This window comes from Sceloporus undulatus, chromosome 3 (genome assembly GCF_019175285.1).
Source record: "Sceloporus undulatus isolate JIND9_A2432 ecotype Alabama chromosome 3, SceUnd_v1.1, whole genome shotgun sequence".
NCBI lineage: Eukaryota > Metazoa > Chordata > Lepidosauria > Squamata > Phrynosomatidae > Sceloporus > Sceloporus undulatus.
Window position 1 is genome coordinate 57684615 of NC_056524.1, and position 14114 is coordinate 57698728.

Genomic DNA, 14114 nt, shown 5'->3' on the forward strand with positions numbered 1-14114 from the left:
GGATAAATTGGAGAAAATATGGGAAAACATATATGGGGGAAATTACTACATCTACAAACTACATACACTAACAAACTATACATAATAACAATGCAACACCCCCCCAAAAAAGGAAATACACATTACTTCCAAGTTACTAAATGTTACAGTTATTAAATTCAAATGTACATACATGTTCTGTCAGTTTCGAACTTAAAATTTTCACACTAAATCTAAGATGAGGAAAGCAGCATTAGAAAATTAAATATATGGTTTTACTATCAAGGATGTCAATATGAAGGACTATGTACTATTGTGAGTGTGCCTTCATTTTTTAATTTTAAACTGTTTACTTTCATTTGTAATATGCCAGTGAATGGAATATAAAGCGTAAGATTTGCAGTAATTCTCAAAGTAGCTTACCTGGTAGTTGGATAAGTTAGCAGTTCTTTTTTAATTTATGTTTTTACCATTACCTGATTTTTTTCTCCTACAGAAATCTGATAGCACCCAAGTTCCTACTGCTCCTAACCAGAAAGTTGTAGAGGTGGCGATTCCTGATGTAGGGACTTATGTGATTGAGTCAGAGGGGGGTTATGATGATGAGGTACCACATTCACTAATCACAGATTTCTGTACCATTAATGCACTGCCTGTAAAGAGATTTTTGGCATGCTTGCACATGGTGACAGTTAACTATCCTCTATCTAAATACTTACCTAAGTCTACTGGTTTACTTGAATCTGCAAAATGATGTATTGATAGTTGCTGATCATTTTTTTCAGAGGCCTATGCATGGTGTGGAACTAAACTGAACTGAAATCATCCACAGATAGAAAAATAAAAAGCCCTTCACACATCATTTTTGACAGAGCTACATAATTCTTCATAAATATATAAATAAAATTCTGTTTCTGGGGCCCAGTGGACTGCTTTAAAGAACTAGTTTCAAAGAAATAAATTTCTCCAGTATTTAGAAAAATACAGGCTCAGCAATGGCAGTACCTTTATCAAGACTAGCCAAATAATCAAGAAAGATAGGAGAGTATTTCAGAAGTTCATCTTGCTGCATCTGGAAACATATTATCAAAAGCTAGACATGTACACAATTTTGTATAAATATAGTTAGGTCTAATAAAGCAGAAGTGAGAAATGCGTTGTCCTTCAGATGTTACTGGACAGCAGTTCTTTTCTGCCCCAGGCATCAAGACTAGTCACTTCACTGTCAGGGATGATGGGGGTTTACAACCAACAAAAACTACAGGGCTATATGTCCTCCTTCATGAAATAAAGATACCTTTATACAGTATGTTGGACATTTCCCATATTGACCCATATGGACATTGAAAGTATGTCTTTAGAAATTATTTCAGTGGACTCTATTGGCAGCATATTCCATAAATATAATCTAATTCAAAAGCCATTGGGTATATTAGATTATGAAGTGTCAACTGAAGTTCCTCATTAGGTTACTAGGAAGCCCTAGGAAATAAAACAAGTGAAAGCAGAACAGATTGTCCCAAAGCCTAAGTGAAGTATTGGGATCATATTAAAAAGGGAAGGAGACAATTAGGTTGAAAGTTTGCAATTTAAAAATAATTACTCCTGTGAAAGAGTAAGCCAGATAGATGTACAATTAATTCCAAGTACAAAATTTAGTTCTCACTCCTCCTATAATTCCAAATGTGTTTATTTTTGTACAGAAAAATGTAGGCCAAAAGAGAAATCAACTTTAAAGCTACTCCACTGTATATCGTTACTCACATACAATGAAATTTATGTTTCATGCAAATGATGTGCTTTTTTTCCAATTTCCCCAGAATTGGGATTTGCTGTCCAATTTGTAGAACTCTTTATTGTTCAAGCTTTTTTATTAGAAATTAGTTCACATGATAACCTGTGCTATACTATTGTTCCTTGCCTACTAATAATTAATGAAATTGGTGTATTATGTACAAACACTCTGAGAAAGAAAGCAGGCTGACAGGCCATCTACTTCCAGCATCCTGAGCTGATCTCCAAAGAAAAATCCTGGATGTTTAAGTTTAACTGGGGACAGAAGGGTGCATGTTTCTTTTAGCAAACATTGGCAGTAATAAATATGTATAATTTCACTGACAGTTGATCCTGGGAGTTAAATGCTACCAGGTGGTTCCACTCTACCAGTGGCTCAAAAGAATTAACTATGGAAAATATAACAGTTGAGCGTGCTCTTCAGCCCTAATATCCCCCCCTTGATTGTAGATTAAGGGAAATATGTTGGTTGGGATGACATGCTTTAGCTACCAGAACCTCAATGGATGCTCTGGCCAAGCAGTAGACACACCCTCAACCTCTCCCATATGGCTGCAGCCTAGGCTTACTGGACCCACAGAGGTGCAGGTCAAGGGGATAATCCACAAGGTGGCAGGCTGTCATTTAGGTTATTTTTTTTAAGATCCAATGTCAGAAGGTCGCTGAAGAAGTCTTTGAAGATGCAATCTCCTTTAGCTATGTATTCTCAGACTTCCACTTCCCCTTTTATTGAGTGGTTTCCAGTGTAGATACAAAGAGTTTATCTCAGAGGTGAGTAGATCAATGGATCTATTGATGAATTTCTACTACTGATGGCACGGATTTCTGATTCCAAATTGTTTAACAAAAGAGGCAACAAAATAACTTACCCCTGTCCTAGAACAGAAGACTTGTAGTAAACTGAAGTCAATTTCTGTGGGGAAAGCTTGTGAACTTCGTTCAGTTCAGGTAAAGGTAAAGGTTTCCCCTTTGACAAGATTGTCAAGTTGGGTCCGACTGTAGGGGGAGGTGCTCATCTCCGTTACTAAGTTGAGGGACAATGCTGGCGTTGTCAAAGACTCATGGTCATGCGGCTAGCATGACTGCACGGAATGCTGTTACCTTCCCACCAAGGTGTACGTATTTATTTGCACTTTTACATGCTTTCAAACTGCTAGGTTGGCAGAAGCTGAGAATAGTGACAGGAGCTCATTTTGTCACATGGCACTTGGGTCTCAAACTGCTTGCCTGCTGATGTTGCGATTGTTAGAGTCAGCGTCTTAACTGCTTGCTGGATAGCAGTATGCAATTAAGAAACAAAATCTGAAATTCTACATGGACTCCTTAGTCATTTGCTTTACTGAGGAACAGCCATGCTGAGTGCAAGAGGTCCATTCTGCTGATGATCAGGGCGTGGGTGGATGTTGTTTCCACCTCACTCCCACCAGCAACTGAGCCTGTGATATGGAATTGTGACAGGCTTCTACTTCTGATTGTCTCAGCCTCGCTTGCAGGTCAGGAGGTATAAATATCATCTACCCATTCCCCAATTGCCAGGAATGAACTTCCTTCTCTTAGTGGCTGATTTCTCGGAAAGTAGGTTACAGTGGGACCTTATTATCTGCTGGGATTTGGTTCCAGGATACTCCATGGATAACAAAATCCATGGATGTGTCCCATAAAATGGAAAATCAAGGTTTGCTATTTGGAATTTATACTTTTTTGGAATATTTTCAAGCCATGGATGCTTGAATCCGTGGATTAAAAATTGTGGAGAAGAAAGAGAGCTGACTATCCAATCATAGCAATAGTGCCACAGGTGTGACTGTAAGGATCATTAATACATATCAGTTATGGATGTGTAACTCTAGGTTATACATCTATAGTTGTGATATTGAATCCTGGCCAAAGTAGATCCTTCAAGCCTAAAGGCTGCCTGCCCTGTCATTCATTTTGTCTGCTCTGTGTTGCTTTCACAAGACCATTCAAATACAATTAAAAAGCAGGGTGGTGGTGATGGACAAAATCTGGGGTTGCATATGCAACCAGTGAATGAGTCTCTGCTTGTTGACTGCATTTTGATAGTGTTTTATTGCATAATCAGTAGCATGCATGGTTATCCTCTCATACTGCCATACTAATTCTTAAGGAGAAATGTTTGAAAACAATATAATACTGGGCTAAACAATTCATGGCCTATTACATTTTTGGACTACAATTTCCTGAATCCCCTGAGTCTGAAGACTCTGGGAATTGTAATCTGAAATTACGTTAATCCTGAAAAGAGTAGTGTACTTTATACTTTGTTTCAGAAGCCAGGAACTCTTACAGATATCATTTATAGTATTAATTCAGCTTGGTAACAGCACATTTTAAAGTTCTGCACGTGTGCAAAACAATTTCCTCCTAATTCTGAAAGCATTTCCTGTTGTTATTTTACCATAAATCTAGGTTGCATAATTATTGTGTTGGATGTGGTATGAATGCAGTGATATCAAACTCACAGATTTGATGCTGAAATGCTTGCCACTGCAGTATATGTATGCATGTGTTGCATATGGCATGAGAATATAAGGGCACAGAGTGACTTGATTTTATATTTCTCATCACAAAATCTCTATGTATCTATATATATATTAAATCTCCTGTGACAGGTAATGCTGACCCCGAACATGCAAGGCATTATCATGGCTATAGGTAAAGCCACGAATGTGTATGACAGGTGTGGACCTGAAGCAGGGTTCTTTCAGGTACAACCACCACTTTCAACTTTTTTCCTTCCATTTGTTTTTGTATTTTTATTAAAAGTGTGAATGTTCTTGGAATTTTCCTTTTATCAAACAATACAGTTGCTTTTTTTTTCCTGGAAAGATAACCATATTAACATAGCAGCATCCAAGATTTTTGAAGGCATTGTTGTAAATGTTCTTGTGTGTTCTGGCATAAAGATAAAATATATTTGCATTGTTTATGGAGTAAGGACCAAAATAGATGGCCTGGATGGGGCGGCATGAAGACGCACCACCTGAAGACAAATTGGTGCCATGGCAGCCCCAATTTGGTGCTGTGCCAGCCAAAAAAGCAGTGGTTTTCAACTACTCCTTTTTCGGCCACGGCAGCTTCCTGGTGTGTTGGGGACTTGTGGCGTGTAACCACCACACCCCCAAGATGCCTGGAAGCCAGTTAATGTGGGGCACTCTGGATGCCTTCAGGGCATCATGGGGGCATGCAGTGTGTCCATGCCATGCCAAGTCACCCACAGCTACCCAGAAGGCAGCTTTTAGTGCCACTCTGTACTGGCCCTATGTCTTGTTGATTTCAGTTTGAATTACTGAATTGTGAACAGGACTAGATATTAAACACACTTGTCTAGTAACCTCTGTCAGGGAATCTTAGATGGTTATGTAGGTAGCCTTCAGTGCTGCATTCTGAGAGGTGAAATAATTAGGTCTTCAAGGTTGTGCTGCTCATAATTAGACTGGGCCATAGGCCATGTTTGGTCTTTACTATAATTTCCCTACCTCTATTTCAATTCCTTTAAAGGGATACCATAATTTTAAGCTCTAGCAATTATACTCCCCCTCTACCATATTTTGTTTGAGGACAACACCATGATCTGCTGGACATACAGCCCAAAAGTTTGATAAAGAGCCAAGCTTTACTCAGGGCCAGCTTGTGATATATCTGCCTTTCCTGCTTTATGTGACTATTGGTTCATTTACACCCTTCCTCTTCTGACAGCAATAATTAAAAACTTAATAATCATTTTCTAATCATGAAGTGGCTTGTCTCTGCAAAAGAGGTGCCATTGTGATTGCACAGCTAATATTTATTATATAGGCATGTAACATGTTACAATTTACATTATAGTTCTCTCTTTGACATCTAACCACAAACTTATTAGAAAGTGCTATGTTCAACATTACAGACTTGCAAATACTAAATCCAAAGACAATGCTAATTTAACTGGTTTAACTGATGATATTGCTGTTTAATAGGCAGATATGAACCAGTTTTGGAAATAAACACATAGCCCTTTTGGGCAAGTGCACAAGAATTTTATCAATTGTTAACTGTTGGAAACCTCAGCTGTAATGTTGTCTTTCATACTATTGTTTATAATAATATAAACGGTTATGAAGTTGTTAATTAACCATGGGGAATCATAATTAATGGAAGACTTTACTACTCCTTTGTACAAGTAAGGGGCAAAAGGACAATGTGTACAGCCAGATGGCTTGCTCATACCTCTGTTTGCCAAGTGCAATACTATAAATGCAGCTCTTGGCTTTTTCCAAAGTCTACAAGGTTCCTGCTTCATATATTTTATTACTTTTGGATACTGGCAACTCCACTTGTTTTGGGGTGACTTCCCATGAAAAATGGGGTCTTGGAAAGCTGGTCCACATAATGCAGATGTCACTATCTAGTGGGGTGAGGAATAAAGTTCTACCTACTTACTTCAGAATTTTATTGATTTGCTATGCAAACATTTCTCATTCTGTTGCAATCATGTACATTTATGCTGCAGCAGTACCCATTTGCCTTACATTACTCTTTGAAATGGAATTATAGAAGCAGGAAATGCTGGAGTTCCTGAGTAACAAGATGAAGAAACAGCATAGATTTGTAAAGAGTAGGCTTTATTACCATCCCAAGCATTTTAGATTATATGTATTACAGATTGAGTCTCCCTAATCCAAAATGTTTGGGACTAGAAGCGTTTGGGGTTTTTTAAAAATTTTGGAATACCTGTATTTGTACATACATACATAATGAGGTTTCTTGGAGATAAGGGAGACTCAACCTATATTTCTATGTGATGCAACATTTCTTCTTTCAAACAGAGTTTTTAAAAACATATGTTTTTGTTTTTAAAAAAGTGGGGATGGGGATAAAATGCTGTGTTGCTTTTGTATGCTTTCAGCCCAGGCAGTGTCATCTGTTCCAGTTCAGCTGAATGCTGAAATTAAATCGTTATTACATTCTATAGAAATTTAGCCATAAGTTAATATAGAACTCACATTTTTTGGTGGTTAATACGATGCACTATACCTAAGCATAAATTATTAATCACACCTTGTTAGTTTAAAATTTAAAATAGTTTTTGTTTGTTTTATTTTTTTCCTTTCTAACTACACCTGTGCATCATGTTACCCCAGCAATATAAAAGTATTGAATAACTGGGAGGGCTGTTGTTGGTAAATAGACAATAATTCTAGAATCCCAATAGTTGCCCAAGTTAAAAAGAATGTTTATTGTCAGTGACACTGTTTGAATAAAGCCTATAAATTTTAATGCACTGAATCCTTTCACTTTAAAAATGGGAATATTGCAAATTAAATGGCTTCTTGTTAAATGTTTTGTTTTTAGGCAATAAAATCAGAATATGCACGGTTACTCAAACTGGCTCAAGAAGACACACCACCTGAATGTGATTACCGTTTGCATCATGCAATTGTGTACTTCATTCAGAATCAGGCACCAAAGAAAATAATTGAAAGAACGCTGTTGGAGCAGTTTGCGGATCATAATTTGAGTTTTGATGAAAGGTAATTATGAAAGACACTCTGAAAGAAGGCACTTCTTGAACAGTTTGTTTAGAAGATTTATCTCTTCCTTGCACCTGGTTGTTGTAAATGGTATTTTCACTATGTATAGCTCTACTTATTTAACTATAGTTATTCTATGAAAATTTATATTTTTTCCTAATAGGTTTGAAACAGTAACAACAGTGTCCAGCTTATACTCACTTTTTTATTTGCTTTTAGTGTGTTCATTTGTGAATACATTATTTCACTATCTTTTGCCTTTAAAAATCTCCAGAGCCCTCAATGAACAAACATCAAGTGGTGACTAAATCCGACAGTTAACAGCCACCATTATCCTTGGTTTTTCTTTTGTCTGGGTGATTAGGGGCTTTCCCAGCAGATAATGATCACCAATTAGCAGACACTAACCCTCCTTTGCATATCCTCCCACCCAGAGGTCCTTGCAGCAAGAACAGAACATGGAATTAAGATGGAAATCATTCCTGCCTACCCAGGGTCATATATATATATATATATATATATATAGAGAGAGAGAGAGAGAGAGAGAGAGAGTGTGTATCCAGCTCTCTTCTATGCCAACATTCTCTGAAGATGCCAGCCACAAATGCTGTCGAAACGTCGGGAATAAACTCTTCTAGAACACAGCCATATAGCCAGAAAAACCCACGAAAAACTATGGATGCCGGCCATGAAAGCCTTCGATTTCACAGATAGAGGTTATATTTATATATGGGAAATCTTGTTCAGTCCTGTGCAGAGAAATTTTGAGGGACTGTTATTGAGATCAGATAGTTAAGTATAAATAATGACTTTCACAGGTGGACTGATCATTTAGCTAGGGAAGACATATGATTATTGTCCCAGTGTTGGAGGGAAGGCACAGCACAGAAACCTGAGATCATTGGAAGCATTTCTTTATTTCTTTCTTTCTTTATTTATTTATGTCCTGCTTGTCTTCTAGATGGGATACAAAGCAGCTTTACAGCACTTTGTACTGTACTTTCAATAAAAACACTATTTGTAAAACATTAAAATTAAAAATAATTAAAACAGTTAGCATACACAGTGGCTATTAAAACAGCACATCCAGTTATACATCACAGCCAAGGCTGAAGGCTTGTTTAAACAAGGTCTTTGCTGCTAGCAAAAAGACAACGGGGGGCAGATCAAACCTCCCTTGGGAGGGAGTTCCAAAGCCTAGGAGCAGCCACAGAGAAAGCGCTTTCCTGTGTTCCCAGAACCATCACAGTGTAAATGGTTAGAATGATAGATTAAGATGACCTAGATTTCAAGATTTCAATCTCCATTTGGTCATGAAGCTTACTGGGTGACCTTGGACATAACCTAATTTATAGGATTATGAGAATGTTTATACACCTTTAAATGTTGTGAAAGAAAGATGGGATATAACTATAAGTATCTGGCTGGGAATGGTCTTCAAAGTGGACTAGGTAGAACAACTGTAGATGGCTTCCAGGGACCCAGGGGTACTTCTATTTTGGCTACGTAACTAGAGTGTCTAGGAATGTGCTTATAGAATAAAAGAACTTCATAGACTTGTATTTTTGGGCCTTGGTACTTATCATTTGAATATGAGCATGTATTGGAATCAGAATAAGTTTAACAATGATCATCGTCTCAATGGACTACCACATGCTTTCTTCCAATCTAACACGCTATCAGGGAAAATTCCTGTTGGTTTCAGCAGTTCTTTATGTATTGGATTGCTGTAACATAACATTAGAATTCACTGAAGGGGTTGATGTCTTTGCTTTGCATATTTTTAAGAGGTGGTAAATTATATTTAATAACCCCAGCATGAGCAAAATGCTCCTGGGCACTGTATTGGTTTATTATGGCTAATGTTCAAAGACTGAGAGCCAACGTGGTGCAGTGGTTTCAATGTTGGGCAACTCTGAAGAACAGAGTTGAGATCCCCACTCAACAGTGGAAAGCCATTGAGTGAACTTGGTCAAGTTACACACTCAGCTTCAGAGGAAGGCAAAGGCAAATAAATCTTACCAAGAAACCCCAGTAATAGGTTTACCTTAGAGTCACCACAAGTTAGAAAACGACTTGAAGGCACACAACAAGCTCAGAGACTGTACAAGAAATCAGCTAGTTAATGGTGTCTGATCTGCCAGTTCACAGTGGCTTCCTTTGTCCTTTTGGTCTTGAAATGCATGTATGGTCAACTGGAGAATATTCTCAAGATCAGAAGGGTTTGCTCCTGCTTTTGCTTGGAGCTAAACAATCATGACCAGGATGGTAACTTGCTTTCCTGAAAAGTAAGTTCTCAATGATGCTTACTCTTAAGAAGGTGTGCATATAATCACAACTTTAAGATCTTACTTGGCAGAAAGAGAAAAAACAGCTTGTATTTTCTCCCATATTAACTCTCACGGCACCTCTTGAGTAGTGTCCAAACTGAGATCCTGTATCCTTTCAGTAACATAATAATTGTATCTCTCACCATTTAGGGATGCAGATAGTTGTATTTCATAGTAATTGTTGAAAGTTCCCTAGTTTTCACAGATTTTGCTAACTGTCAGCCTATGTCCTTTCAACCAAGCTCTCCTTGGCAGTGACCTTTCCCAATAGGTCTAGCCACTCTACTTGACAGTAGATCTAGCCACTCTTGGCACCATCATGTAATGCCATTCTCTCCCACTGAGAACAGCAGGCAGGAGAATCACTAGCCAGACACCATGATAAAAAGAAAAGATTCTTGAGTGCCTTCAAGTCAGTAGCACCCAGTCTTTTATGCTCAGAAGTGGAAGAGCAGTTGAGTTCCTGGTTTGGCCCTGCAGGATAGTCACTCATCATGCTTACCAGAAAGAAATATTAGATTTATATAAAATATAGATTTATATAAGTCTTATAGATCCTGTGGAAAACGGTTGTTTCTCGTAATTAAAAGGTTTAAAGAGCAACTGTAAAACAAACTGTTGAAGAAAACTACTCCCCCTCCCCCCTGAATAAACGGAATATACTCAGGAACATATATATAATGCTAACGTTGAATTTCTTCCCTCCCTCCCTTTATCACTGTATTTCAAATACAGCTATTCTTCAGAGAATCTGTGTGTCTAATTTTCAGAACAAGAAGCTGTTTAAGGTTATTTATTCATGTTAAGATGTGTTCATATTTTTGGATATTGTTTCAGGTTTTGCTTTGTAAAAGGCCATGTTATTCTAGACTTTAAAGTGAACAGGGAGAGTGCACAAGCCTAAAGTCTGTCCTCCTTAAAGCAAAACTTTACACATTCTAAAATTCTCTTTACTAAAAGATGCTTTCATCCTCAAATTTTCCTCCTTGGAAATTGTCTGTTGACATCACCATAGTTGCCTCCTGGGGAATGCCACTAATTTCTGGGAAGAGGAAAAACCCTGAATAATCAGTATTTTTAACGGGCCACATACTGTTGTTACACAATGCTGCTTCTATTTAGAAATAATTTTGTAATCTCCTCCTGGTGGCACTTCAACTATGAGCAAATGAGGTGGAGGGAAATGATTATGTGAAAAGATAAACATTTAAACAGAAGTTCAGTTTAAATCACTAAACAAAGGCAAGCAAATGCTGTTTATGATCATGTATATTGTTTATTTAAACCTGTTCTACATCGAAATTCAAAGCAATCATACATATTGCTTATTTAAATCTGTTGGATCTCCTCTATAGTAAGCAGCACTGCAATTTGAAAGTCTTTGAAATGAAAGATGAATAATAAACACTAAATAAATAAGGACATATTTAGATAAATGAACTAATAATAATGTATTATTATATCTATTTACATCCTACAAAAGTGGGACACAAAACTGATTACAAATTAAAAGAAGAGTACAATTAAAATCATACAAATGTGAACATTAAAATAGAATTAAAATAGTACAGTATTAAACCATCCCTCATTAAAAGAATAAACTGCAATCAAAAAGGTAAACACTTAAAACAGTACATATTAAAACAGATAAAAATACTAAAATGCAACTACATGCATACCCTTAAAACTTCGCAAGCCAGGAAATAAAAACATGTATTGGAACTATAAAAAATGGAGTGGAGTAAAATGAAGCAGATTGGGAGAGGATGTGTAAAGAGGTGAAAATCCAATGCAACCTGAGAAAGTCTATGCATCCTTTATATGAGGACAAGGCATAGTGGCTGTCTGTGCCATACTTTTCTGTCAACCAGGTTAGTTGGCCCAGGGTAGAATTTCATAGTTGACAGCATAGTTTTTTTTTTAAAAAAGTGTTTTTAACCCTTTAGAACAGGAAATACAGCATACCAACCCCATTTCCACTGCAATGCAAGAATTCACCTAAATACTGCCATCATTGTGGTATCAGTTTCAGCCTAAATGTATGCCTGGTTGCAAAGGAATTTCCTCACCCTTAATTTAAAGATGCATACTCATTAACAGGGCAATCACTTGCTGCCCCCACCCCATCCCTATAAACCCACTCATAACAACAAAGGGAAACAGCAGTTTTATTTCAACAGTTGTCCCAGGCATCCCCCCAATTGCCTTTCTCATTCTGCATAAATCCCACAAGTAAAAAAGAAAACATTCTACAGAAATCAGCCCTGTTTGTTTGGTACAGGTGCTACACAAAGAAAGTCAGACTGTTGATCTGATGTGATTATGGAATGTAATATTTTGTAATTATTGTTATTTGTTTCCTTCCCCCCTTTCTTTTTTCTTAAGGTGTCGCAACATAATGAAAGTGGCTCAAGCCAAAATTGAAATGATAAAGCCAGGTGAAGTCAACATGGAAGATTATGAGGCTAGTATTATACTTGAAATACTTCTTATATGTGGCAAACTAAAATAAATGGTATTTAAAGTCCTTCAGAGAAAATGAGCCCTCAAGGGTTATAGGAAATATTTATCTTCTTGTTGAGAATTATGATTATCGGGATCTACAGCCTTTGAAATTAGTTTCAAGAGAACAGTTTTCTTACCCTTTTCCCATTGTTGTGGAAAGTCAGTGCGTGTTAAAGAAGTGGTAAATTCCCTTACAGAAAGTTAGACTTTTTTTTCTTCACTGTTACCATGTAAAGGAGGCATTATCCAAAGTACTGCAAAGTTGCAGTAGTAAGGAGTAGAGTTTGGGTTTTATAATACCTCAATCTTTTTTTTTCTTTTATATACAGTGGTGGCACCAAGAATACAGAAATTTCAGAGATACTACTGTATACCTCATGGTGGGATTGGAACTCTTTCAAAAGAAGAAGTAAGGGAATCCACAAACTGCTTCTCTAAACCTTGAAAAAAAGTACTGTCCAAAATTTACTGTGTGCACAGGCATATCTATCAATCTATATATGTATCACAGGAGAGAATAACTTTGAATTTTCAAGACAAGTGGACAGGTCTGTCCAATTTTTATTAATGTTAGTCACTTTATTGAATGTGCAGATGGCCAGTGCAGAAAGACTAATCTAAATATAGATGCTTGCGTAGCATCTCAGGGGGAGGGGGAGTGTTCTTTGCTACCTGCTGTAGTCCCAGTTCAGATTGGGTCTCCTGCACCAATTAATAAAAACACAGCCTACAGTCATGGCTAGACCCATACACCAAACATGTGTTTCAGCACTGAGCTAATAAATAATATGCTTGTTGAAGGTGCTCCCCTTCCTTGTGTCATCCCAATCTCCCTTGTAAAATTCAGATTCCCATCACAGTCATAGTAGAAATTTGTCTATAGACCAAAGATGTAGACATTGGAACATTGGGAGAGAAATTATACAGTATTGTAAACCAGAAGAAACCATTTGTAGTGCCTAGCTAATGTTATTCCATATTGTTGTGCTATGCAAAAATATTTTCTCTTGTGTGTGTGCTAGTTTTCATGAAGCCTTGCTGTACCTCATCTGTGCTTACCATAAAAACAAAGAGCTCTCATCAAGAGGCCTGTATAGAGGACACGATGAAGAACTGATATCTCATTATAGAAGAGAATGCTTATTAGTAAGTAGAATGCAAATACCGCCTTTATAATTCTGCAACCTTTTCTGTCATGATTCAAATAGGGTGCAAATATCAGTTAACTAGTGAAATAGTAATTTATTTATTTTTTATTTTTTAAACTGTTATATAATTACTGAGCAGGTTCTTTGTTATATTATATAATAATCCAGAATTCTTTAGAATTTTGGCTTTCTTGGGGATTGTAATCTGGGCCATTCTATTGTTTTCATATTTTAGTTATAATTAGAGTAGATTCTGTCTCTGTAACTTGAAGCTGCTTTATTGGTATTCCATTTGTTCCTAGTGATTTATTTCTCCCAAGTGCTCTGAGTGCAGCTTCCATGTCATTTTCTAAATTGGTAGGTTCATCTTCAAATGGTTCTTCCTTAAATTAATCTGTCATCCTTTCACCTCTTTTATATAGTTCCTCGGTATATTGGTTCTGTCATCTTTTTATTTCTGCTTTGTCATATAATGCGTGCTTTTGCTGGTCATCTCCACTCTTGTCATAAACTGCCCTTGGAGTTCTCAGATTTTGTGGACCTATTCTGTTTTCTGTTATCATTGTCTGTTTCTTTGTGTTGAATATTATAATAGTTCTCCTTGTCCCTGCGCAGAAGTCAGTTGCTTTCAGAGTTCTAACACTATTTCTGTCACCTTTTACTTTTGCTTCTCCTCTTTCTTTAATTACTTAAAGAGTTTATACCTCATCCACTGAGGCTTTTCTTTGTTTCTTTTCCTGCAGATAGTTGTTATTTGTATTCCTCCCTAGCAATATCACTGACTTCAGTCCAAAGTTCTTCATGCCCCTGCTCAGTTAAGCTTAATA

At 37.0% G+C, this 14114-nt stretch overlaps 1 protein-coding gene across 4 annotated transcripts in view; it reads left to right on the forward strand.

Moving 5' to 3' along the window:
* USP25 (ubiquitin specific peptidase 25) overlaps positions 1-14114 on the forward strand; it is an 87512-nt gene that overhangs the window by 69481 nt on the left and 3917 nt on the right. For 2 of the 4 annotated variants that reach the window (XM_042456911.1, XM_042456914.1), the window contains 6 exons: positions 476-586; positions 4407-4502; positions 7126-7304; positions 12020-12098; positions 12469-12548; positions 13162-13285. In XM_042456911.1, the coding sequence (XP_042312845.1) occupies positions 476-586; positions 4407-4502; positions 7126-7304; positions 12020-12098; positions 12469-12548; positions 13162-13285 (669 nt within the window). The remainder of the gene's footprint in view (positions 1-475; positions 587-4406; positions 4503-7125; positions 7305-12019; positions 12099-12468; positions 12549-13161; positions 13286-14114) is intronic. The other 2 variants (XM_042456912.1, XM_042456913.1) reach the window with 2 other exon arrangements.